Consider the following 26,838-nt stretch of genomic DNA (forward strand, 5'->3'; position numbering starts at 1 on the left):
TGTACACGGGGAGTAAACCCATCCCAGGCACTGTAAGGGTTAATGTACACGGGGAGTAAACCCATCCCAGGCACTGTAAGGGTTAATGTACACGGGGAGTAAACCCATCCCTGGCACTGTAAGGGTTAATGATCGCGGGGAGTAAACCCATCCCTGGCACTGTAAGGGTTAATGTACACGGGGAGTAAACCCATCCCTGGCACTGTAAGGGTTAATGTACACGGGGAGTAAACCCATCCCAGGCACTGTAAGGGTTAATGTACACTGGGTGTAAACCCATCCCAGGCACTGTAAGGGTTAATGTACACGGGGAGTGAACCCATCCCTGGCACTGTAAGGGTTAATGTACACGGCAATTAAACCCATCCCTGGCACTGTAAGGGTTGATGTACACGGGGAGTAAACCCATCCCAGGCACTGTAAGGGTTAATGTACACGGGGAGTGAACCCATCCCTGGCACTGTAAGGGTTAATGTACACGGGGAGTAAACCCATCCCTGGCACTGTAAGGGTTAATGTACACGGGGAGTAAACCCATCCCAGGCACTGTAAGGGTTAATGTACACGGGGAGTGAACCCATCCCAGGCACTGTAAGGGTTAATGTACACGGGGAGTAAACCCATCCCTGGCACTGTAAGGGTTAATGTACACGGGGAGTAAACCCATCCCAGGCACTGTCAGGGTTAATGTACACGGGGAGTAAACCCATCCCAGGCACTGTAAGGGTTAATGTACACGGGGAGTGAACCCATCCCAGGCACTGTAAGGGTTAATGTACACGGGGAGTAAACCCATCCCTGGCACTGTAAGGGTTAATGTACACGGGGAGTGAACCCATCCCAGGCACTGTAAGGGTTAATGTACACGGGGAGTAAACCCATCCCTGGCACTGTAAGGGTTAATGTACACGGGGAGTGAACCCATCCCAAGCACTGTAAGGGTTAATGTACACGGGGAGTGAACCCATCCCTGGCACTGTAAGGGTTAATGTACACGGGGAGTAAACCCATCCCTGGCACTGTAAGGGTTAATGTACACGGGGAGTGAACCCATCCCTGGCACTGTAAGGGTTAATGTACACGGGGAGTAAACCCATCCCTGGGACTGTAAGGGTTAATGTACACGGGGAGTAAACCCATCCCTGGCACTGTAAGGGTTAATGTACACGGGGAGTAAACCCATCCCTGGCACTGTAAGGGTTAATGTACACGGGGAGTAAACCCATCCCTGGCACTGTAAGGGTTAATGATCGCGGGGAGTAAACCCATCCCAGGCACTGTAAGGGTTAATGTACACGGGGATTAAACCCATCCCTGGCACTGTAAGGGTTAATGTACACGGGGAGTAAACCCATCCCTGGCACTGTAAGGGTTAATGTACACGGGGAGTAAACCCATCCCTGGCACTGTAAGGGTTAATGTACAAGGGGAGTAAACCCATCCCTGGCACTGTAAAGGTTAATGATCGCGGGGAGTAAACCCATCCCTGGCACTGTAAGGGTTAATGTACACGGGGATTAAACCCATCCCTGGCACTGTAAGGGTTAATGATCGCGGGGAGTAAACCCATCCCTGGCACTGTAAGGGTTAATGTACACGGGGAGTAAACCCATCCCAGGCACTGTAAGGGTTAATGATCGCGGGGAGTAAACCCATCCCAGGCACTGTAAGGGTTAATGTACACGGGGAGTAAACCCATCCCAGGCACTGTAAGGGTTAATGTACACGGGGAGTGAACCCATCCCTGGCACTGTAAGGGTTAATGTACACGGGGAGTAAACCCATCCCTGGCACTGTAAGGGTTAATGATCGCGGGGAGTAAACCCATCCCTGGCACTGTAAGGGTTAATGATCGCGGGGAGTAAACCCATCCCTGGGACTGTAAGGGTTAATGATCGCGGGGAGTAAACCCATCCCTGGCACTGTAAGGGTTAATGATCGCGGGGAGTAAACCCATCCCTGGCACTGTAAGGGTTAATGTACACGGGGAGTAAACCCATCCCTGGCACTGTAAGGGTTAATGATCGCGGGGAGTAAACCCATCCCTGGCACTGTAAGGGTTAATGTACACGGGGAGTAAACCCATCCCTGGCACTGTAAGGGTTAATGTACACGGGGAGTAAACCCATCCCTGGCACTGTAAGGGTTAATGTACACGGGGATTAAACCCATCCCAGGCACTGTAAGGGTTAAGAGACTCATTTATTGCCCATCCCTAATTGCCCTCGAGAAGGTGGTGGTGAGCCGCCTTCTTGAACCGCTGCAGTCCGTGTGGTGACGGTTCTCCCACAGTGCTGTTAGGAAGGGAGTTCCAGGATTTTGACCCAGCGACGATGAAGGAACGGCCGATATATTTCCAAGTCGGGATGGTGTGTGACTTGGAGGGGAACGTGCAGGTGGTGTTGTTCCCATGCGCCTGCTGCCCTTGTCCTTCTAGGTGGTAGAGGTCGCGGGTTTGGGAGGTGCTGTCGAAGAAGCCTTGGCGAGTTGCTGCAGTGCATCCTGTGGATGGTACACACTGCAGCCACAGTGCGCCGGTGGTGAAGGGAGTGAATGTTTAGGGTGGTGGATGGGGTGCCAATCAAGTGGGCTGCTTTGTCCTGGATGGTGTCGAGCTTCTTGAGTGTTGTTGGAGCTGCACTCATCCAGGCAAGTGGAGAGTATTCCATCACACTCCTGACTTGTGCCTTGTAGATGATGGAAAGGCTTTGGGGAGTCAGGAGGTGAGTCACTCGCCGCAGAATACCCAGCCTTTTGCTTCTTGTGGACAGGACATACCTGGGCAACGTCCCACGTTGTCGGGTCGATGCCAGTGTTGTCGCTGTACTGGGACAGCTTTGCCCATCTGCCAGGAGCTCATCTTATCGATCTTTACACTTCCAGGTTATGTCCAGCACGACGCGACAAAGTACAAGTCTCCAGCTTACAGCTTCGGAGTTCCACACGCCAGATTCACCGTGGACAGCTCACCCGGTCCAGCCTACCTCATACCGCCCCTTCTAACCAGGAGGGGCAAGGACGGCACTCCAGCCTATTCCCTGTACGGCCGGCCAAAGGACCTCAACCCCTTTCAGACCCCTGGCCCAGGTAACTCGACACGGGCCGAGCAAACGATGAGAAAGTGTGGCCACATTCCAGGATTCACAGATACTGTGAAAATATCTCGGAGTGAATAATCAGAGCAGAGCGGGCAGAGTAATCGAGAGTGAGAGGTGAATCCTGAGTGACCGCACCAGACTCACCTCACAGGATGAGAACTAAGAATACAACCCTCACACACTCGACCCCCTCCGACTCCCCACCCTCACACACTCGACCCCCTCCGACTCCCCACCCTCACACACACTCGACCCCCTCCGACTCCCCCTCACACACACTCGACCCCCTCCGACTCCCCACCCTCACACACTCGACCCCCTCCGACTCCCCACCCTCACACACTCGACCCCCTCCGACTCCCCACCCTCACACACTCGACCCCCTCCGACTCCCCACCCTCACACACTCGACCCCCTCCGACTCCCCACCCTCACACACTCGACCCCCTCCGACTCCCCACCCTCACACACTCGACCCCCTCCGACTCCCCACCCTCACACACTGGACCCCCTCCGACTCCCCACCCTCACACACTCGACCCCCTCCGACTCCCCACCCTCACACACTCGACCCCCTCCGACTCCCCACCCTCACACACTGGACCCCCTCCGACTCCCCACCCTCACACACTCGACCCCCTCCGACTCCCCACCCTCACACACTCGACCCCCTCCGACTCCCCACCCTCACACACTCGACCCCCTCCGACTCCCCACCCTCACACACTCGACCCCCTCCGACTCCCCACCCTCACACACTCGACCCCCTCCGACTCCCCACCCTCACACACTCGACCCCCTCCGGCTCCCCACCCTCACACACTCGACCCCCTCCGACTCCCCACCCTCACACACTCGACCCCCTCCGACTCCCCACCCTCACACACTCGACCCCCTCCGGCTCCCCACCCTCACACACTCGACCCCCTCCGACTCCCCACCCTCACACACTCGACCCCCTCCGACTCCCCACCCTCACACACACTCGACCCCCTCCGACTCCCCACCCTCACACACACTCGACCCCCTCCGACTCCCCACCCTCACACACTCGACCCCCTCCGACTCCCCCTCACACACTCGACCCCCTCCGACTCCCCACCCTCACACACTCGACCCCCTCCGACTCCCCACCCTCACACACTCGACCCCCTCCGGCTCCCCACCCTCACACACTCGACCCCCTCCGACTCCCCACCCTCACACACTCGACCCCCTCCGACTCCCCACCCTCACACACTCGACCCCCTCCGACTCCCCACCCTCACACACTCGACCCCCTCCGACTCCCCACCCTCACACACACTCGACCCCCTCCGGCTCCCCACCCTCACACACACTCGACCCCCTCCGACTCCCCACCCTCACACACTCGACCCCCTCCGACTCCCCACCCTCACACACTCGACCCCCTCCGACTCCCCACCCTCACACACACACTGTACCCCATCCAACTCCCCACCCTCACACACACACTGCACCCCATCCAACTCAGACACACTCACATACCCTGGTTACAGTCCTGCTCACACTCAGCCCCCCTGGTTACAGTAGTGCTCACACTCCGCCCCCCTGGTTACAATAGTGCTCACACTCAACCCCCCCCCGGTTACAGTCCCGCTCACACTCAGCCCCCCCCGGTTACGGTAGTGCTCACACTCAGCCCCCCCGGTTACAGTAGTGCTCACACTCAGCCCCCCTGGTTACAGTAGTGCTCACACTCAGCCCCCCTGGTTACAGTCCTGCTCACACTCAGCCCCCCTGGTTACAGTCCTGCTCACACTCAGCCCCACCGGTTACAGTCCTGCTCACACTCAGCCCCACCGGTTACAGTCCTGCTCACACTCAGCCCCCCCGGTTACAGTAGTGCTCACACTCAGCCCCCCCGGTTACAGTAGTGCTCACACTCAGCCCCCCCGGTTACAGTAGTGCTCACACTCAGCCCCCCTGGTTACAGTAGTGCTCACACTCAGCCCCCCCTCGTCACAGTAGTGCTCACACTCAGGCCCCCCTGGTTACAGTCCTGCTCACACTCAGCCCCCCGGTTACAGTCCTGCTCACACTCAGCTCCCCCCCCGGTTACAGTAGTGCTCACACTCAGCCCCCCCGGTTAAAGTCCTGCTCACACTCAGCCCCCCCGGTTACAGTCCTGCTCACACTCAGCCCCCCCGGTTACAGTAGTGCTCACACTCAGCCCCCCCGGTTACAGTAGTGCTCACACTCACCCCCCCCGGTTACAGTCCCGCTCACACTCAGCCCCCCCGGTTACAGTAGTGCTCACACTCAGCCCCCCTGGTTACAGAAGTGCTCACACTCAGCCCCCCCTGGTTACAGTCCTGCTCACACTCAGCCCCCCTGGTTACAGTCCTGCTCACACTCAGCCCCCCCGGTTACAGTCCTGCTCACACTCAGCCCCCCCGGTTACAGTCCTGCTCACACTCAGCCCCCCCGGTTACAGTCGTGCTCACACTCAGCCCCCCCGGTTACAGTAGTGCTCACACTCAGCCCCCCCGGTTACAGTAGTGCTCACACTCAGCCCCCCTGGTTACAGTAATGCTCACACTCAGCCCCCCCTCGTCACAGTAGTGCTCACACTCAGGCCCCCCTGGTTACAGTCCTGCTAACACTCAGCCCCCCGGTTACAGTCCTGCTCACACTCAGCCCCCCTGGTTACAGTCCTGCTCACACTCAGCCCCACCGGTTACAGTCCTGCTCACACTCAGCCCCCCGGTTACAGTCCTGCTCACACTCAGCCCCCCCGGTTACAGTAGTGCTCACACTCAGCCCCCCCGGTTACAGTAGTGCTCACACTCAGCCCCCCCGGTTACAGTAGTGCTCACACTCAGCCCCCCTGGTTACAGTAGTGCTCACACTCAGCCCCCCCTCGTCACAGTAGTGCTCACACTCAGGCCCCCCTGGTTACAGTCCTGCTCACACTCAGCCCCCCGGTTACAGTCCTGCTCACACTCAGCCCCCCCGGTTACAGTAGTGCTCACACTCAGCCCCCCCGGTTAAAGTCCTGCTCACACTCAGCCCCCCCGGTTACAGTCCTGCTCACACTCAGCCCCCCCCGGTTACAGTAGTGCTCACACTCAGCCCCCCCGGTTACAGTAGTGCTCACACTCACCCCCCCCCCCGGTTACAGTCCCGCTCACACTCAGCCCCCCCGGTTACAGTAGTGCTCACACTCAGCCCCCCTGGTTACAGAAGTGCTCACACTCAGCCCCCCCTGGTTACAGTCCTGCTCACACTCAGCCCCCCTGGTTACAGTCCTGCTCACACTCAGCCCCCCCGGTTACAGTCCTGCTCACACTCAGCCCCCCCGGTTACAGTCCTGCTCACACTCAGCCCCCCCGGTTACAGTAGTGCTCACACTCAGCCCCCCTGGTTACAGTAGTGCTCACACTCAGCCCCCCCGGTTACAGTAGTGCTCACACTCAGCCCCCCCGGTTAAAGTCCTGCTCACACTCAGCCCCCCCGGTTACAGTCCTGCTCACACTCAGCCCCCCCGGTTACAGTAGTGCTCACACTCAGCCCCCCCGGTTACAGTAGTGCTCACACTCACCCCCCCCCCGGTTACAGTCCCGCTTACACTCAGCCCCCCCGGTTACAGTAGTGCTCACACTCAGCCCCCCTGGTTACAGAAGTGCTCACACTCAGCCCCCCCTGGTTACAGTAGTGCTCACACTCAGCCCCCCCGGTTACAGTAGTTCTCACACTCAGCCCCCCTGGTTACAGTAATGCTCACACTCAGCCCCCCCTCGTCACAGTAGTGCTCACACTCAGGCCCCCCTGGTTACAGTCCTGCTCACACTCAGCCCCCCGGTTACAGTCCTGCTCACACTCAGCCCCCCCGGTTACAGTCGTGCTCACACTCAGCCCCCCCGGTTAAAGTCCTGCTCACACTCAGCCCCCCCGGTTACAGTCCTGCTCACACTCAGCCCCCCCGGTTACAGTAGTGCTCACACTCAGCCCCCCCGGTTACAGTAGTGCTCACATTCACCCCCCCAGTTACAGTCCCGCTCACACTCAGCCCCCCCGGTTACAGAAGTGCTCACACTCAGCCCCCCCGGTTAAAGTCCTGCTCACACTCAGCCCCCCCGGTTACAGTCCTGCTCACACTCAGCCCCCCGGTTACAGTAGTGCTCACACTCAACCCCCCCGGTTACAGTAGTGCTCACACTCACCCCCCCCGGTTACAGTCCCGCTCACACTCAGCCCCCCCGGTTACAGTCGTGCTCACACTCAGCCCCCCTGGTTACAGAAGTGCTCACACTCAGCCCCCCTGGTTACAGTCCTGCTCACACTCAGCCCCCCTGGTTACAGTCCTGCTCACACTCAGCCCCCCCGGTTACAGTCCTGCTCACACTCAGCCCCCCGGTTACAGTCCTGCTCACACTCAGCCCCCCCGGTTACAGTAGTGCTCACACTCAGCCCCCCCGGTTACAGTAGTGCTCACACTCAGCCCCCCCGGTTACAGTAGTGCTCACACTCAGCCCCCCTGGTTACAGTAGTGCTCACACTCAGCCCCCCTCGTCACAGTAGTGCTCACACTCAGGCCCCCCTGGTTACAGTCCTGCTCACACTCAGCCCCCCGGTTACAGTCCTGCTCACACTCAGCCCCCCCGGTTACAGTAGTGCTCACACTCAGCCCCCCCGGTTAAAGTCCTGCTCACACTCAGCCCCCCCGGTTACAGTCCTGCTCACACTCAGCCCCCCCGGTTACAGTAGTGCTCACACTCAGCCACCCCGGTTACAGTAGTGCTCACACTCACCCCCCCCGGTTACAGTCCCGCTCACACTCAGCCCCCCCGGTTACAGTAGTGCTCACACTCAGCCCCCCTGGTTACAGAAGTGCTCACACTCAGCCCCCCCGGTTACAGTCCCGCTCACGCTCAGCCCCCCCGGTTACAGTAGTGCTCACACTCAGCCCCCCCGTTACGGTAGTGCTCACACTCAGCCCCCGGTTACAGTCCCGCTCACACTCAGCCCCCCCGGTTACAGTAGTGCTCACACTCAGCCCCCCCGGTTACAGTAGTGCTCACACTCAGCCCCCCGGTTACAGTCCCGCTCACACTCAGCCCCCCCGGTTACAGTCCCGCTCACACTCAGCCCCCCCGGTTACGGTAGTGGTCACACTCAGCCCCCCCCGGTTACAGTAGTGCTCACACTCAGCCCCCCTGGTTACAGTAGTGCTCACACTCAGCCCCCCGGTTACAGTCCCGCTCACACTCAGTCCCCCCCGGTTACAGTCCCGCTCACACTCAGTCCCCCCCGGTTACAGTCCCGCTCACACTCTGCCCCCCCGGTTACAGTAGTGCTCACACTCTGCCCCCCCGGTTACAGTAGTGCTCACACTCACCCCCCTGGTTATAGTCCCGCTCACACTCAGCCCCCCCGGTTACAGTAGTGCTCACACTCACCCCCCCCGGTTACAGTCCCGCTCACGCTCAGCCCCCCCGGTTACAGTCCCGCTCACACTCAGCCCCCCGGTTACAGTCCCGCTCACACTCTGCCTCCCCGGTTACAGTAGTGCTCACACTCAGCCCCCCCGGTTACAGTAGTGCTCACACTCACCCCCCCGGTTACAGTCCCGCTCACACTCAGCCCCCCCGGTTACAGTAGTGCTCACACTCAGCCCCCCTGGTTACAGAAGTGCTCACACTCAGCCCCCCCTGGTTACAGTCCTGCTCACACTCAGCCCCCCTGGTTACAGTCCTGCTCACACTCAGCCCCCCCGGTTACAGTCCTGCTCACACTCAGCCCCCCCGGTTACAGTCCTGCTCACACTCAGCCCCCCCGGTTACAGTCGTGCTCACACTCAGCCCCCCCGGTTACAGTAGTGCTCACACTCAGCCCCCCGGTTACAGTAGTGCTCACACTCAGCCCCCCTGGTTACAGTAATGCTCACACTCAGCCCCCCCTCGTCACAGTAGTGCTCACACTCAGGCCCCCCTGGTTACAGTCCTGCTAACACTCAGCCCCCCGGTTACAGTCCTGCTCACACTCAGCCCCCCTGGTTACAGTCCTGCTCACACTCAGCCCCACCGGTTACAGTCCTGCTCACACTCAGCCCCCCGGTTACAGTCCTGCTCACACTCAGCCCCCCCGGTTACAGTAGTGCTCACACTCAGCCCCCCCGGTTACAGTAGTGCTCACACTCAGCCCCCCTGGTTACAGTAGTGCTCACACTCAGCCCCCCCTCGTCACAGTAGTGCTCACACTCAGGCCCCCCTGGTTACAGTCCTGCTCACACTCAGCCCCCCGGTTACAGTCCTGCTCACACTCAGCCCCCCCGGTTACAGTAGTGCTCACACTCAGCCCCCCCGGTTAAAGTCCTGCTCACACTCAGCCCCCCCGGTTACAGTCCTGCTCACACTCAGCCCCCCCGGTTACAGTAGTGCTCACACTCAGCCCCCCCGGTTACAGTAGTGCTCACACTCACCCCCCCCCCGGTTACAGTCCCGCTCACACTCAGCCCCCCCGGTTACAGTAGTGCTCACACTCAGCCCCCCTGGTTACAGAAGTGCTCACACTCAGCCCCCCCTGGTTACAGTCCTGCTCACACTCAGCCCCCCTGGTTACAGTCCTGCTCACACTCAGCCCCCCCGGTTACAGTCCTGCTCACACTCAGCCCCCCCGGTTACAGTCCTGCTCACACTCAGCCCCCCCGGTTACAGTAGTGCTCACACTCAGCCCCCCTGGTTACAGTAGTGCTCACACTCAGCCCCCCCGGTTACAGTAGTGCTCACACTCAGCCCCCCCGGTTAAAGTCCTGCTCACACTCAGCCCCCCCGGTTACAGTCCTGCTCACACTCAGCCCCCCCGGTTACAGTAGTGCTCACACTCAGCCCCCCCGGTTACAGTAGTGCTCACACTCACCCCCCCCCCCGGTTACAGTCCCGCTCACACTCAGCCCCCCCGGTTACAGTAGTGCTCACACTCAGCCCCCCTGGTTGCAGAAGTGCTCACACTCAGCCCCCCCTGGTTACAGTCCTGCTCACACTCAGCCCCCCTGGTTACAGTCCTGCTCACACTCAGCCCCCCCGGTTACAGTCCTGCTCACACTCAGCCCCCCCGGTTACAGTCCTGCTCACACTCAGCCCCCCCGGTTACAGTAGTGCTCACACTCAGCCCCCCTGGTTACAGTAGTGCTCACACTCAGCCCCCCCGGTTACAGTAGTGCTCACACTCAGCCCCCCTGGTTACAGTAATGCTCACACTCAGCCCCCCCTCGTCACAGTGGTGCTCACACTCAGGCCCCCCTGGTTACAGTCCTGCTCACACTCAGCCCCCCGGTTACAGTCCTGCTCACACTCAGCCCCCCCGGTTACAGTAGTGCTCACACTCAGCCCCCCCGGTTAAAGTCCTGCTCACACTCAGCCCCCCCGGTTACAGTCCTGCTCACACTCAGCCCCCCCGGTTACAGTAGTGCTCACACTCAGCCCCCCCGGTTACAGTAGTGCTCACATTCACCCCCCCAGTTACAGTCCCGCTCACACTCAGCCCCCCCGGTTACAGAAGTGCTCACACTCAGCCCCCCCGGTTAAAGTCCTGCTCACACTCAGCCCCCCCGGTTACAGTCCTGCTCACACTCAGCCCCCCGGTTACAGTAGTGCTCACACTCAACCCCCCCGGTTACAGTAGTGCTCACACTCACCCCCCCCGGTTACAGTCCCGCTCACACTCAGCCCCCCCGGTTACAGTCGTGCTCACACTCAGCCCCCCTGGTTACAGAAGTGCTCACACTCAGCCCCCCTGGTTACAGTCCTGCTCACACTCAGCCCCCCTGGTTACAGTCCTGCTCACACTCAGCCCCCCCGGTTACAGTCCTGCTCACACTCAGCCCCCCCGGTTACAGTCCTGCTCACACTCAGCCCCCCCGGTTACAGTAGTGCTCACACTCAGCCCCCCCGGTTACAGTAGTGCTCACACTCAGCCCCCCCGGTTACAGTAGTGCTCACACTCAGCCCCCCTGGTTACAGTAGTGCTCACACTCAGCCCCCCTCGTCACAGTAGTGCTCACACTCAGGCCCCCCTGGTTACAGTCCTGCTCACACTCAGCCCCCCGGTTACAGTCCTGCTCACACTCAGCCCCCCCGGTTACAGTAGTGCTCACACTCAGCCCCCCCGGTTAAAGTCCTGCTCACACTCAGCCCCCCCCGGTTACAGTCCTGCTCACACTCAGCCCCCCCGGTTACAGTAGTGCTCACACTCAGCCACCCCGGTTACAGTAGTGCTCACACTCACCCCCCCCGGTTACAGTCCCGCTCACACTCAGCCCCCCCGGTTACAGTAGTGCTCACACTCAGCCCCCCTGGTTACAGAAGTGCTCACACTCAGCCCCCCCGGTTACAGTCCCGCTCACGCTCAGCCCCCCCGGTTACAGTAGTGCTCACACTCAACCCCCCCGGTTACGGTAGTGCTCACACTCACCCCCCGGTTACAGTCCCGCTCACACTCAGCCCCCCCGGTTACAGTAGTGCTCACACTCAGCCCCCCCGGTTACAGTAGTGCTCACACTCAGCCCCCCCGGTTACAGTCCCGCTCACACTCAGCCCCCCCGGTTACAGTCCCGCTCACACTCAGCCCCCCCGGTTACGGTAGTGGTCACACTCAGCCCCCCCCGGTTACAGTAGTGCTCACACTCAGCCCCCCTGGTTACAGTAGTGCTCACACTCAGCCCCCCGGTTACAGTCCCGCTCACACTCAGTCCCCCCCGGTTACAGTCCCGCTCACACTCAGTCCCCCCCGGTTACAGTCCCGCTCACACTCTGCCCCCCCGGTTACAGTAGTGCTCACACTCACTCCCCCGGTTACAGTAGTGCTCACACTCACCCCCCTGGTTATAGTCCCGCTCACACTCAGCCCCCCCGGTTACAGTAGTGCTCACACTCACCCCCCCGGTTACAGTCCCGCTCACGCTCAGCCCCCCCGGTTACAGTCCCGCTCACACTCAGCCCCCCGGTTACAGTCCCGCTCACACTCTGCCTCCCCGGTTACAGTAGTGCTCACACTCACTCCCCCGGTTACAGTAGTGCTCACACTCACCCCCCCCGGTTACAGTCCCGCTCACACTCAGCCCCCCGGTTACAGTCCCGCTCCCACTCAGCCCCCCCCGGTTACAGTCCCGCTCACACTCAGCCCCCCCGGTTACAGTCCCGCTCACACTCAGCCCCCCGGTTACAGTCCCGCTCCCACTCAGCCCCCCCCGGTTACAGTCCCGCTCACACTCATCCCCCCCGGTTACAGTCCTGCTCACACTCAGCCCCCCCGGTTACAGTAGTGCTCACACTCACCCCCCCCCCGGTTACAGTCCCGCTCACACTCAGCACCCCCAGGTTACAGTCCCGCTCACACTCAGCCCCCCCCCCCCCGGTTACAGTCCCGCTCACACTCAGCCCCCCCGGTTACGGTAGTGCTCACACTCAGCACCCCCAGGTTACAGTCCCGCTCACACTCAGCCCCCCCCCCCGGTTACAGTCCCGCTCACACTCAGCCCCCCCGGTTACGGTAGTGCTCACACTCAGCCCCCCCCCCCCGGTTACAGTAGTGCCCTCCCCAGCTGCCTCCCTATTGTACGATTCTCTTGCCATGTGTTGAATGGTCTGCTCTCTGTCCAGGTACCTACGCCCCGGAGAGGTCAGGGAGGTCGGCGTTCAGCGCAGCTCCGGCTTTCTCCATCGCAGGAAGGACAAAGGGCTTCAAGATGGACCGGTCACCAGGTGCAGTCACTTCACTGGTCTCGTTCAACAGTCGCAGTGCTGAGTTTAGTCTCTCGGTGGTTTAGATTCTCGCAGGTGTAGCACTCGGTGCTGTGTGTCGGTGACCGTTTAGTAACTTGTGGGAAGATTAAACGTCGTGCTAACAGATTAATTTGCTGCACCAGTTTCTTTGGTTTTCGTCGTTTTGCCACAGCAGAATTTCTTCTTGATTTCAGTCCTTTCTACAGGGCGAGTCCATGAATTAAACCCGGTCTTGCCTCTTGTTTCAGGTCCTGCCGCCTACCTCCTGCCTCCTGTGCTCGGCCCAAACATTGTCACCAAATTCTCTTCTGCCAATTTCTCGCTCAGCGGACGACATAAAACTGGCAGTTTCCACGAAGACTTCCAGAAGGTAACATCTGTCCACATCTGGTCCTGAATGTTGCTTTTGCCTCGGTAACATCTGTCCGCACCTGGTCCTGAATGTTGCCTCCACCTCAGTAACATCTGTCCGCACCTGGTCCTGAATGTTGCCTCCACCTCAGTAACATCTGTCCGCACCTGGTCCTGAATGTTGCCTCCACCTCAGTAACATCTGGTCCTGAATGTTGCCTCCACCTCAGTAACATCTGTCCGCACCTGGTCCTGAATGTTGCTTTTGCCTCGGTAACATCTGTCCACACCTGGTCCTGAATGTTGCTTTTGCCTCGGTAACATCTGTCCACACCTGGTCCTGAATGTTGCCTCCACCTCAGTAACATCTGTCCACATCTGGTCCTGAATGTTGCTTTTGCCTCGGTAACATCTGTCCACACCTGGTCCTGAATGTTGCCTCCACCTCAGTAACATCTGTCCGCACCTGGTCCTGAATGTTGCCTCCACCTCAGTAACATCTGTCCGCATCTGGTCCTGAATGTTGCCTCCACCTCAGTAACATCTGTCCGCACCTGGTCCTGAATGTTGCTTTTGCCTCGTTAACATCTGTCCACACCTGGTCCTGAATGTTGCCTCCACCTCAGTAACATCTGTCCGCATCTGGTCCTGAATGTTGCCTCCACCTCAGTAACATCTGTCCGCACCTGGTCCCGAATGTTGCCTCCACCTCAGTAACATCTGTCCGCACCTGGTCCCGAATGACACTATCACCTCGGTAACATCTGTTAATATCTGGCATGAGAGTCTTGGTGCGTTGGCGGTAATTGCAGGCCTTTACTGCCCAAAGCAACTGGCAGCATCATAGACCCGCTCGAGGGTTAGTTCAGTCCAACACATGTAGGTTGTTACACTAAATAGTGTCACGAAACAAGCACAGTGTCACCAGGGCAGGATCAGCGTTAACGTCTACACTCCCCGCGCTTAATTAAAAATACGTTCACGGGATGTGCGCATCGCTGGTGAGGCCGGCATTTATCGCCCATCCCTAATTGCCCTTGAGAAGGTGGTGGTGAGCCGCCTTCTTGAACCGCTGCAGTCCGTGTGGTGAAGGTTCTCCCACAGTGCTGTTAGGAAGGGAGTTCCAGGATTTTGACCCAGCGACGATGAAGGAACGGCCGATATATTTCCAAGTCGGGACGGTGTGTGACTCGGAGGGGAACGTGCAGGTGGTGCTCCCATCACAGCACACAGTTCGATCGTGATGTGATGTTCTGAGGCCCAACTGGTCGACATGGAGCCTAGAACATGGCGACAGGATAAACATGGGTCAGTGCACATCGAGACTGGAATTACAAAGGACATGAGGGCTATGATAGAACTGAGCAACTTTAAATACCGTTGAAGGGGGAGAGGATATTGCCACCATGGATTGATCAATAACCCTGTGCCACAGGTTCTACACCAATGTCTCAACACTCAGTAAGTTCCCGATCTCGTGAGGTGCTCAAGTGTTTTACAAGGAGCTCAGTCCTTCCTCGCAGGGCATGAGGCAAGTCTCAGTGCCCTGCCCACGATGCATCTCAGCAGGCGAGTAAAGAGAGTAATGCCGGCATAGACCGAGTATCTGCCAGCCCTGAACCCCGCTGGAGTACAGTCTGACCCCAATCACCCAACACCACCACCTGCACGTTCCCCTCCGAGTCACACGCCATCCCGACTTGGAAATATATCGCCGTTCCTTCATCGTCGCTGGGTCAAAATCCTGGAACTCCCTTCCTAACAGCACTGTGGGAGAACCTTCACCACACGGACTGCAGCGGTTCAAGAAGGCGGCTCACCACCACCTTCTCAATGGGCAATTAGGGATGGGCAATAAATGCCGGCCTCGCCAGCGACGCCCACATCCCACGAACGAATAAAAAACCCAACGTTGATCCACACGGATATTCCAGCAGGACTCGAGGGCAGTCAAGGCAATCCGGCCTCATTGTTTCATCTCCATAGTCCAGGGATGCTGAGCCCACAGATAGTGGCTGGGATCAATCAACTCAGCACAAAGCTGTGCAGGAATGCCGTCCTGTATAGTTCAAAACTACATCAGGCGGTGCATGAACGCAGAGAGCCAGCTGGGAGTAAACAACTCCTACGTTCTTGTGTATTTTATGGTTGAACTTCTGGAGAAGTAATGTGTAATGAGGTTGAGACAGGAGTGCCTTACAGTGCGATGGTTCGAATGTTTGAACCCTATCCCTTGCTCATTGCATGGGTCAGTCTTGCCTCAGTTAGTCGCACTCAAGTCTCCGAGTCATGGGGTGAAGCCCCTCTACGGGACTCCAGCACACGACCGTGGCTGACATTTAAGAACATAAGAAATAGGAGCAGGAGTAGGCCAATCGGCCCCTCGAGCCTGCTCCGCCATTCAATAAGATCATGGCTGATCTCATCCTAACCTCAAATCTAAATTCATGTCCAATTTCCTGCCCGCTCCCCGTAACCCCTAATTCCCTTTACTTCTAGGAAACTGTCTATTTCTGTTTTAAATTTATTTAATGATGTAGCTTCCACAGCTTCCTGGGGCAGCAAATTCCACAGACCTACTACCCTCTGAGTGAAGAAGTTTCTCCTCATCTCAGTTTTGAAAGAGCAGCCCCTTATTCTAAGATTATGCCCCCTAGTTCTAGTTTCACCCATCCTTGGGAACATCCTTACCGCATCCACCCGATCAAGCCCCTTCACAATCTTATATGTTTCAATAAGATCGCCTCTCATTATCATAGAATCATAGAAGTTTACAACATGGAAACAGGCCCTTCGGCCCAACATGTCCATGTCGCCCAGTTTATACCACTAAGCTAGTCCCAATTGCCTGCACTTGGCCCATATCCCTCTATACCCATCTTACCCATGTAACTGTCCAAATGCTTTTTAAAAGACAAAATTGTACCCGCCTCTACTACTGCCTCTGGCAGCTCGTTCCAGACACTCGCCACCCTTTGAGTGAAAAAATTGCCCCTCTGGACCCTTTTGTATCTCTCCCCTCTCACCTTAAATCTGTGCCCCCTCGTTATAGACTCCCCTACCTTTGGGAAAAGATTTTGACTATCTACCTTATCTATGCCCCTCATTATTTTATAGACTTCTATAAGATCACCCCTAAACCTCCTACTCTCCAGGGAAAAAAGTCCCAGTCTGTCTAACCTCTCCCTATAAGTCAAACCATCAAGTCCCGGTAGCATCCTAGTAAATCTTCTGAACTCCAATGAGTAGAGTCCCAATCTATTCAACCTCTCCTCATCTGTCCACCCCCTCATCCCCGGGATTATCCGAGTGAACCTTCTTTGTATTTCCTCCTAAAATGCAGCACTCCCCTCAGTGTTGTATTTAGGATGAGATGTTAAACAGAGGCCCTGTCTGCCCCCCCTCAGGTGGACATAAACAAAGAGCAGGAGAATTCTCCCGGGGTCTTGACTAACATTTATCCTTCAACCAACACCACAGAACAGATTAACGGATTGTTTATCGCATTGCTGTTTGTGGGATCTTAGCAACATGAGGAACAGGAGCAGGCCATTCAGCCCCTCGAGCCTGCTCCACCATTCAATTGGCTGATCTGTCCCTTAACTCCAATTACCCGCCTTTGATTCCTATCCCTTGAAACCCTTACCTCTCGCGATCTGACCCCCAATATCCACAACCTTTTAGGGGAGAGAGTTCCAGATTTCCACGATTCCTTGTGTGAAAAAAAATGCTTCCTGATTTCACCCCTGTACGGGTTTGCTGTTTGTCAATCACTGACTGAACTTCAAAAGTAATTCAGTGCTTTGAGAGATCCTGAGAACTTGTTATATTAATGTTAGTTCTTTCTTTCAAGATGAGAGTTGATTAAATATTTAGATTTGGAGTTGACGACTGGTACAGGAAGGAACTGTCCCAACTTTGCTGTTGTGACTGGTAAATTAAGAGCATCTGTAACTCAATACTTTGGTCAAAGAGAGAGCAAATACGGAAGCACTGACTATTGGATAAACACCACTCCATGCACGGCACGGCACGGCTCGACAGGGTCAGACATGGCCCACCACCAAAACCACCACTCCACGGCACGGCACGGCTCTGCAGGGTCAGACATGGCAAATGGAATTTAACCCGGAAAAGTGCGAGGTGATGCACTTTGGAGGGACTAACAAGGCAAGGGAATACACAATGAATGGGAGGACCCTAGGCAAGACAGAGGGTCAGAGGGATCTTGGTGTGCAAGTTCACAGATCCCTGAAGGCGGCGGAACAGGTAGATAAGGTGGTAAAGAAGGCATATGGGATACTTGCCTTTATTAGCCGAGGCATAGAATATAAGAGCAAGGAGGTTATGATGGAGCTGTATAAAACACTGGTTAGGCCACAGCTGGAGTACTGTGTGCAGTTCTGGTCACCACACTACAGGAAGGATGTGATCGCTTTGGAGAGGGTGCAGAGGAGATTCACCAGGATGTTACCAGGGCTGGAGCGCTTCAGCTATGAAGAGAGACTGGGAAGATTGGGTTTGTTTTCCTTGGAGCAGAGGAGGCTGAGGGGGGACATGATTGAGGTGTACAAAATTATGAGGGGCACAGATAGGATGGATACTAAGGAGCTTTTTCCCTTCGTTGAGGGTTCTATAACAAGGGGACATAGATTCAAGGTAAAAGGCGGGAGGTTTAGAGGGGATTTGAGAAAGAACTTTTTCACCCAGAGGGTGGTTGGAGTCTGGAACTCACTGCCTGAAAGGGTTGTGGAGGCAGGAACCCTCACAACATTCAAGAAGCATTTGGATGAGCACTTGAAATGCCATAGCATACAAGGCTACGGACCAAATGCTGGAATACGGGATTAAATTAGACTGGGCTTGATGGCCGGCGCGGACACGATGGGCCGAAGGGCCTCTATCCGTGCTGTATAACTCTATGACTCTATGACTATGGCCCACCACCAAAACCACCACTCCATGGCACGGCACGGCTCGACAGGGTCAGACATGGCCCACCAACAACTATTTAAACTGAGTCTTTACAAGTCTCAAGACAAATTATGTAATCGTCAGGATAACAAACTCCCACATCCATAACCGTAGAAAAGGAACCAGTGTTAGCCGTGACTCAGTGGGGAGCAGTCTCGCCTCCAGGTCAGAAGGTCGTGGGGTCGAGCCCCACTCCAGAGACTCGAGCACATAATTACTGTTGTAATTCAGGAAACGCAGCAGCCGATTTGCACACAAACAGCAATGTGATAACGACCGGATAATCTGTTTTAGTGATGTTGGTTGAGGGATAAATATTGACCAGGACACCGGGAAGAACTCCCCTGCTCTTTTACATCCACCCGAGAGCAGACCACAGTTTAACTTCTCATCTGAAAGACAGCACCCCTAACAGTGCGGCGCTCCCTCGGCACCGACCCTCCGGCGCTCCCCCAGTACTGACCCACCGACAGTGCAGCGCTCCCTCGGTACTGACCCACCGACAGTGCAGCGCTCCCTCGGTACTGACCCTCCGACGCTCCCTCGGTACTGACCCACCGACAGTGCAGCGCTCCCTCGGTACTGACCCACCGACAGTGCAGCGCTCCCTCGGTACTGACCCTCCGACGCTCCCTCGGTACTGACCCACCGACAGTGCAGCGCTCCCTCGGTACTGACCCTCCGACAGTGCAGCGCTCCCTCGGTACTGACCCTCCGACGGTGCGGCGCTCCCTCGGTACTGACCCTCCGACAGTGCGGCGCTCCCTCGGTACTGACCCTCCGACAGTGCAGCGCTCCCTCGGTACTGACCCTCCGACGGTGCGGCGCTCCCTCAGTACTGACCCTCCGACGGTGCGGCGCTCCCTCAGTACTGACCCTCCGACAGTGCAGCGCTCCCTCGGTACTGACCCTCCGACGGTGCGGCGCTCCCTCGGTACTGACCCTCCGACAGTGCGGCGCTCCCTCGGTACTGACCCTCCGACAGTGCAGCGCTCCCTCGGTACTGACCCTCCGACAGTGCGGCGCTCCCTCAGTACTGACCCTCCGACAGTGCAGCGCTCCCTCAGTACTGACCCTCCGACAGTGCAGCGCTCCCTCAGTACTGACCCTCCGACAGTGTGGCACTCCCTCAGTACTGACCCTCCGACAGTGCGGCGCTCCCTCAGTACTGACCCTCCGACGGTGCGGCGCTCCCTCGGTACTGACCCTCCGACGGTGCGGCACTCCCTCGGTACCGACCCTCCGACGGTGCGGCGCTCCCTCGGTACCGACCCTCCGACGGCGCGGCGCTCCCTCGGTACCGACCCTCCGACGGCGCGGCGCTCCCTCAGTACCGACCCTCCGACGGCGCGGCGCTCCCTCAGTACCGACCCTCCGACGGCGCGGCGCTCCCTCAGTACCGACCCTCCGACAGTGCGGCGCTCCCTCGGTACCGACCCTCCGACAGTGCAGCGCTCCCTCAGTACCGACCCTCTGACGGTGCGGCGCTCCCTCAGTACCGACCCTCCGACAGTGCGGCACTCCCTCAGTACCGACCCTCCGACGGTGCGGCGCTCCCTCAGTACCGACCCTCCGACGCTCACTCAGTACCGACCCTCCCTCAGTACCGACCCTCCGACAGGCTCGAACTCACGACCTCCTGAATCATAAGCGAGAGCCCCGGCTGACATCATAAAAAGGCAAAACGCACCTTTGGAACTTTGTTGAGGTGTCACAGCTTCAGCCAGTTGAATGAAGGCACATGGTATTGGCGAGACAGCCAATTCTGGCAGCAAGGGCAGGGCAGGGCAGGGCGATTGGATCATGACTCTGGCCAGCGGGCAGACAGTCGGAGCAGGAGGGTCGGAAAGTTCTTTGTACGAACACGTAGCCTGTCTCTGGAAGCAGGTTCCACTTGATGACATCACAACACCTTCTCAAATCACCCTTTTGATTTTTTTTCCCTCAGACTCCAGGACCTGGTGCTTACAGAGTGACTGATCCCAACATATACAAGTCGAAACCACCTCAGTTCAGTATGATAGGTCGGAACCAGCTGCCCTGCGATTCAACAAGAAAACCAGGGCCAGGGAGTCACAGTCCAGAGAAGGTAACGTGAATCCCACAGGACTTACTGTCCTATCACCATGGGTTTATGATGTTCATCCAAAACTCTGCCCCCCCGTATCCTTCTCGCACCGAGTCCCATTCTCCCATCACCCCCGTGCTCGCTGACCGACATCAGCTCCCAGTCCGGCTACACCATGGTTTTAAAAATCTCATTTTCGTTTTCAAATCCCTCCATGGCCCTCGCCCCTCCCTATCTCTGGAACCTCCTCCAGCCCCACAACCCTCCGAGATCTCTGCGCTCCTCCAATTCCGGCCTCTCGCGCATCCCCGATTTTCATCGCTCCGCCATTGGCGGCCGTGCCTTCAGCTGCCTGGGCCCTGAGCTCTGGAATTCCCTCCCTGAACCCCTCTCTCCTGCTTTTAGAGGCTCCTTAAAACCCATCTCTTTGACCGAGCTTTTGGTCACCTGTCCTAACATCACTTTGATATCTCCTTTGTTTGATTTACGCTCCAGTGAAGTGCCTTGGGACGTTTTACTATGTTAAAGGCGCTATATAAATGCAAGTAGTTGCTGTTAATTACTGAAGGCTCCAAAACTGTTCCCCTCTGCTGCATCACTCGGCATTGGTTTTAATTCAGCTGCGATGAGAAAATATCAATGGGCAGAAATCGAGTAAAATGCAGAAGGCAGGACAAGTTCCAATAGTCACGATGCTGGGAGTATTTTTAAAAAAAAATCAATCCCATAATTAGCAGCAATGAGCAGTTTTCGTTGCAGAACCGGGAATCAAATTGATCATTTCTCTCTCTTCTGCCACTTCATGTACTGCCCACAATCTACACCAGTTTGGTGAAAATAAAATCAGAGGACGATTTCTGAACCGAACATGGAACGGAGTTCTGCTCAGTTAACACATCATCCTAAACGTTTCAAAGAGAGGTGAATTACCCGACACTTACCATCGTCAGGTCTCCCTCTCCCCTCTGGGTCAGGAGATCGTGGGTTCAGAGTCCCACTCCAGAGACTTGAGCACAAAATACAGGCTGACACTCCCAGCGCTGTACCGAGGGAGCGCCGCGCCGTCGGAGGGGCGGTGCCGAGGGAGCGCCGCGCCGTCGGAGGGTCGGTACTGAGGGAGCGCCGCGCCGTCGGAGGGGCGGTGCTGAGGGAGCGCCGTCGGAGGGTCAGTGCCGAGGGAGCGCCGCACCGTCAGAGGGTCAGTACTGAGGGAGCGCTGCACTGTCGGAGGGGCGGTGCCGAGGGAGCGCCGCACCGTCAGAGGGTCAGTACTGAGGGAGCGCCGCGCCATCGGAGGGTCAGTGCCGAGGGAGCGCCGCACCGTCAGAGGGTCAGTACTGAGGGAGCGCCGCACCGTCAGAGGGTCAGTGCCGAGGGAGCGCCGCACTGTCGGAGGGTCAGTACTGAGGGAGCGCTGCACCGTCAGAGGGTCAGTACTGAGGGAGCGCTGCACCGTCAGAGGGTCAGTACTGAGGGAGCGCTGCACTGTCGGAGGGTCAGTACTGAGGGAGCGCTGCACTGTCGGAGGGTCAGTACTGAGGGAGCGCCGCACCGTCAGAGGGTCAGTACTGAGGGAGCGCTGCACTGTCGGAGGGTCAGTACTGAGGGAGCGCCGCACCGTCAGAGGGTCAGTACTGAGGGAGCGCTGCACTGTCGGAGGGGCGGTGCCGAGGGAGCGCTGCACTGTCGGAGGGGCGGTGCCGAGGGAGCGCCGCGCCATCGGAGGGTCAGTGCCGAGGGAGCGCCGCACCGTCAGAGGGTCAGTGCTGAGGGAGCGCCGCACCGTCAGAGGGTCAGTACTGAGGGAGCGCCGCACCGTCAGAGGGTCAGTACTGAGGGAGCGCTGCACTGTCGGAGGGGCGGTGCCGAGGGAGCGCCGCACCGTCAGAGGGTCAGTGCCGAGGGAGCGCCGCACCATCAGAGGGTCAGTACTGAGGGAGCGCCGCACTGTCGGAGGGTCAGTACTGAGGGAGCGCTGCACCGTCAGAGGGTCAGTACTGAGGGAGCGCTGCACTGTCGGAAGGTCAGTACTGAGGGAGCGCTGCACTGTCGGAGGGTCAGTACTGAGGGAGCGCCGCACCGTCAGAGGGTCAGTACTGAGGGAGCGCTGCACTGTCGGAGGGTCAGTACTGAGGGAGCGCCGCACCGTCAGAGGGTCAGTACTGAGGGAGCGCCGCACTGTCGGAGGGTCAGTACTGAGGGAGCGCCGCACTGTCGGAGGGTCAGTACTGAGGGAGCGCCGCACCGTCAGAGGGTCAGTACTGAGGGAGCGCCGCACCATCAGAGGTGCTGTCTTTCGGATGACACGTTAAACTCAGGTCCCGTCTGCCCTCTCAGGTGGATGTAAAAGATCCCACGGCCACTATTTCGAAGAAGAGCAGGGGGGAGTTCTCCCCGGCGTCCTGGGCCAATATTTATCCCTCAACCAACATCACAAACAGATTATCTGGTCGTTATCACATTGCTGTTTGCGGGATCTTGCTGTGTACAAATTGGCTGCTGCGTTTCCTACATTACAACAGTGACTACACTTCAAAAGTACTTCACTGACTTGACGCTTTGGGACGTCCTGAGATCGTGAAAAGCATTATATAAATGCAAGTTCTCGCTCTTTCCGCTCTGTCTTCCTTTGCTCTTGTGTCTGGGAACAGAGTGTGTGGAATCCCATTCACCGATATCATGATGTCCTGCTCCAGATATGAACAGAGTGTCATGCTCACAGGCACCTCATCTCCATTCACAAGGTCATGGGAGAGAAACTTGGACGTCAGTCAGGAGCAGATTCTGCACAAAATATTTGCTCCTCAGCTGTCTTTGATGAGAAGATTTAAAGGACAAAATACACAAGGAAAGAACCTAAAGATAGTTAGGTGTGCAGGAATCTTCAAACATTCAGCCTAATGCGCTCTCTCTAACTGTCCACAACCTACACTGGTATTATTCTTGGCTTTACTTGTTGCTTTACTTACGGTAAAATACTTTATCTCAAGTGACCAAGTGCACATGTAGGCAGCGGACAGAAGCCTGTATCGACTCCTGAATTAAAATTGCCAAATGGCAGTAAATAGCATACTGGAATTTACATAGAATTCCCACGACATCTTCAGCCCATGCAAATAAGTGGAGACCAGAGATTCTGCAAGTCAAAACTACTAGACAAATTAATTTATAAAATTAGACAGTTATAAAATCCAGGGAATTAGACTAACACTAGAATACAATTGTAAACAATTTTACAACACCAAGTTATAGTCCAGCAATTTTATTTGAAATTCACAAGCTTTCGGAGGCTTCCTCCTTCCTCAGGTGAATGTTGAGGAAGGAGGTAGCCTCCGAAAGCTTGTGAATTTCAAATAAAATTGCTGGATTATAACTTGGTGTTGTAAAATTGTTTACAATTGTCAACCCCAGTCCATCACCGGCATCTCCACATCATCACTAGAATACAAGACAGCTAGGATTTAGAAATCCCTTCCGCGATTCCATTACTTTATAAAAGTCGGCCTTTGCTTTAAGCCGACTCAGCACGTTAAATCCCGTTTTTATTGCACGGGTGTCAGGGATTTTCGCCTGGGATTTTGGGACAGCTTTCTGGGATCCCACAGAAATTAATTTTTAAAACTCACAGCAGAAAGTAAACTTTGAAAAGGTCAGAAATTATGGTCAGAAGCACTTCTTGCCGCACAGGAGCCGTGTTTGATCAGAAGTGGCCGGGTTAGCTGGAGATTTCCAAATACAATGCTCTGCTCGTTCCATTTTTCATTCAAATTAACTATATTTTGTGATGTGAGGATATCTAAAGGCTGGACTGCGTTCAGAGTTTGAAGGGAGTGCAGCACTTCCGTTCTGTGTGCGCACACACTGCTAACCAACACAAAATAAAATCTGCATTTATAAAAAAGAACATTTGAGACACGTTGAATTGTTTTAATTCACTTTACAATCTGAGAACATGTTCATATAAAAGGTAGTTTTGATCTAACCAGTATTCTTATGGATCGTGGTTATCTAGAATGAAACTCGATCTACAGATTATGAAATGCCCGTTTTGCTCACCTGACCTTGATCACTTGATGTCTCTCTTTACCCACACACAGGTCGTAGTAAACCGCAGCGTGGCACCTGCTTTCTCCTTCGGTATCAGGCATTCCGAGTATGTGGCACCGATAATCGTCGATGTTGTGTAACGTCACTAACTCATCGCGTAGAAAATGTTTTATACCTTGTACACAATTTGACGTATTCTGATCTTAGTTCCTCCCCTTTGAAAATTTTACTGAATCAGTTTTTTTTTAATATATAAAAGTTACTGTACTTTTTGTCCAATGTTTCAAACTTTCTGTAGAGACACTCGGTGATTTTTCCAAAAAAATGAAAACAGCTACAGGTTTATGATTGTACAGAAACAAATCACGTCTACAACCTGCTGTAATAGTTAAGTCTTTTTCCACAATTTGGACTGTGATTTCATTTGTTAGTTTAAGATACAGCTGTGGGTAAATACAGAGAATAAAGCAACTGAATCTAAATCCACAAAACACTAACGCAGCAAGAGTGAAAATAAAGGTGCTTTTAGAAATTTATTACTTAAACGGACAGTAATAGATACTGGTAACTGATTAAAGACATTTACATTTTGTACTAATTGCCTTTATTGTGTTTTGCTAGCCATTAATATTTAATCTCTAAAATCTTTACTGAACGTGTATTGAGCAGACCAATGCTGCTCAGTAAATCTCTACCAGGGACCAGATTCAGGGCCACTGTCCAGTGATGGGATGGGGGTCTGTGTCTGTGATTCCCCCACACGGTGATGGGACGGGGGGTCTGTGTCTGTGATTCCCCCACACGGTGATGGGACGGGGGTCTGTGTCTGTGATTCCCCCACACGGTGATGGGACGGGGGTCTGTGTCTGTGATTCCCCCACACGGTGATGGGACGGGGGTCTGTGTCTCTGATTCCCCCACACGGTGATGGGACGGGGGTCTGTGTCTGTGACTCCCCCACACGGTGATGGGACGGGGGTCTGTGTCTCTGATTCCCCCACACGGTGATGGGACGGGGGTCTGTGTCTCTGATTCCCCCACACGGTGATGGGACGGGGGTCTGTGTCTGTGATTCCCCCACACGGTGATGGGACGGGGGGTCTGTGTCTGTGATTCCCTCACACGGTGATGGGACGGGGGTCTGTGTCTGTGATTCCCCCACACGGTGATGGGACGGGGGTCTGTGTCTGTGATTCCCCCACACGGTGATGGGACGGGGGTCTGTGTCTGTGATTCCCCCACACGGTGATGGGACGGGGGTCTGTGTCTGTGATTCCCCCACACGGTGATGGGACGGGGGTCTGTGTCTCTGATTCCCCCGCACGGTGATGGGACGGGGGTCTGTGTCTCTGATTCCCCCACACGGTGATGGGACGGGGGTCTGTGTCTGTGATTCCCCCACACGGTGATGGGACGGGGGTCTGTGTCTGTGATTCCCCCACACGGTGATGGGACGGGGGTCTGTGTCTGTGATTCCCCCACACGGTGATGGGACGGGGGTCTGTGTCTGTGATTCCCCCACACGGTGATGGGACGGGGGTCTGTGTCTCTGACTCCCCCACACGGTGATGGGACGGGGGGTCTGTGTCTGTGATTCCCTCACACGGTGATGGGACGGGGGTCTGTGTCTGTGATTCCCCCACACGGTGATGGGACGGGGGTCTGTGTCTCTGATTCCCCCACACGGTGATGGGACGGGGGGGTCTGTGTCTGTGATTCCCCCACACGGTGATGGGACGGGGGTCTGTGTCTGTGATTCCCCCGCACGGTGATGGGACGGGGGTCTGTGTCTCTGATTCCCCCACACGGTGATGGGACGGGGGTCTGTGTCTCTGATTCCCCCACACGGTGATGGGACGGGGGTCTGTGTCTGTGATTCCATGACAGTATTGGTAGGAGTGACCACCGCACAGTCCTCGTGGAGACGAAGTCTTCGCACTGACAACACCATCCAACGTGTTGTGTGGCACTACCATCGTGCTAGATTCAGAGCAGATCTAGCAGCTCAAAACTGGGCATCCATGAGGCACTGTGAGCCATCAGCAGCAGCAGAATTGTATTCCAGCACAATCTGTAACCTCATGGCCTGGCATATTCCTCACTCTACCATTACCAACAAGCCAGAGGATCAACCCTGGTTCAATGAGGAGTGTAGAAGAGCATGCTGGGAGCAGCACCAGGCGTACCTAAAAATGAGGTGCCCACCTGGTGAAGCTACAACTCAGGACTACATGCATGCTAAACAGCGGAAGCAACATGCTTTAGACAGAGCGAAGCGATTCCACAACCAACGGATCAGATCAAAGCTCTGCAGTCCTGCCACATCCAGTCGTGAATGGTGGTGGACAATTAAACAACTAACGGGAGGAGGAGGCTCTGTAAACATCCCCATCCTCAATGATGGCAGAGTCCAGCACGTGAGTGCAAAAGACAAGGCTGAAGCGTTTGCAATCATCTTCAGCCAGAAGTGCCAAGTGGATGATCCATCTCGGCCTCCTCCCGATATCCCCACCATCACAGAAGCCAGTCTTCAGCCAATTCGATTCACTCCACG

The 26,838-nt window shown here is 56.2% G+C and overlaps 1 protein-coding gene across 1 annotated transcript in view; it reads left to right on the forward strand.

Annotated features, from left to right (window-relative positions):
- The window catches only part of cimap1b (ciliary microtubule associated protein 1B), a 57,567-nt gene extending 32,708 nt beyond the window's left edge, over positions 1-24,859 (forward strand). The window contains exons 3-7 of the mRNA XM_067994279.1: positions 2,884-3,087; positions 12,722-12,823; positions 13,093-13,214; positions 20,118-20,258; positions 24,335-24,859. Coding sequence (XP_067850380.1) covers positions 2,884-3,087; positions 12,722-12,823; positions 13,093-13,214; positions 20,118-20,258; positions 24,335-24,424 — 659 coding nt within the window. The 3' untranslated portion in view covers positions 24,425-24,859. The remainder of the gene's footprint in view (positions 1-2,883; positions 3,088-12,721; positions 12,824-13,092; positions 13,215-20,117; positions 20,259-24,334) is intronic.
- Positions 24,860-26,838: the final 1,979 nt, after the last annotated feature.

The sequence above is a fragment of the Heptranchias perlo genome, chromosome 12 (genome assembly GCF_035084215.1).
Source record: "Heptranchias perlo isolate sHepPer1 chromosome 12, sHepPer1.hap1, whole genome shotgun sequence".
Taxonomy (NCBI): Eukaryota; Metazoa; Chordata; class Chondrichthyes; order Hexanchiformes; family Hexanchidae; genus Heptranchias; species Heptranchias perlo.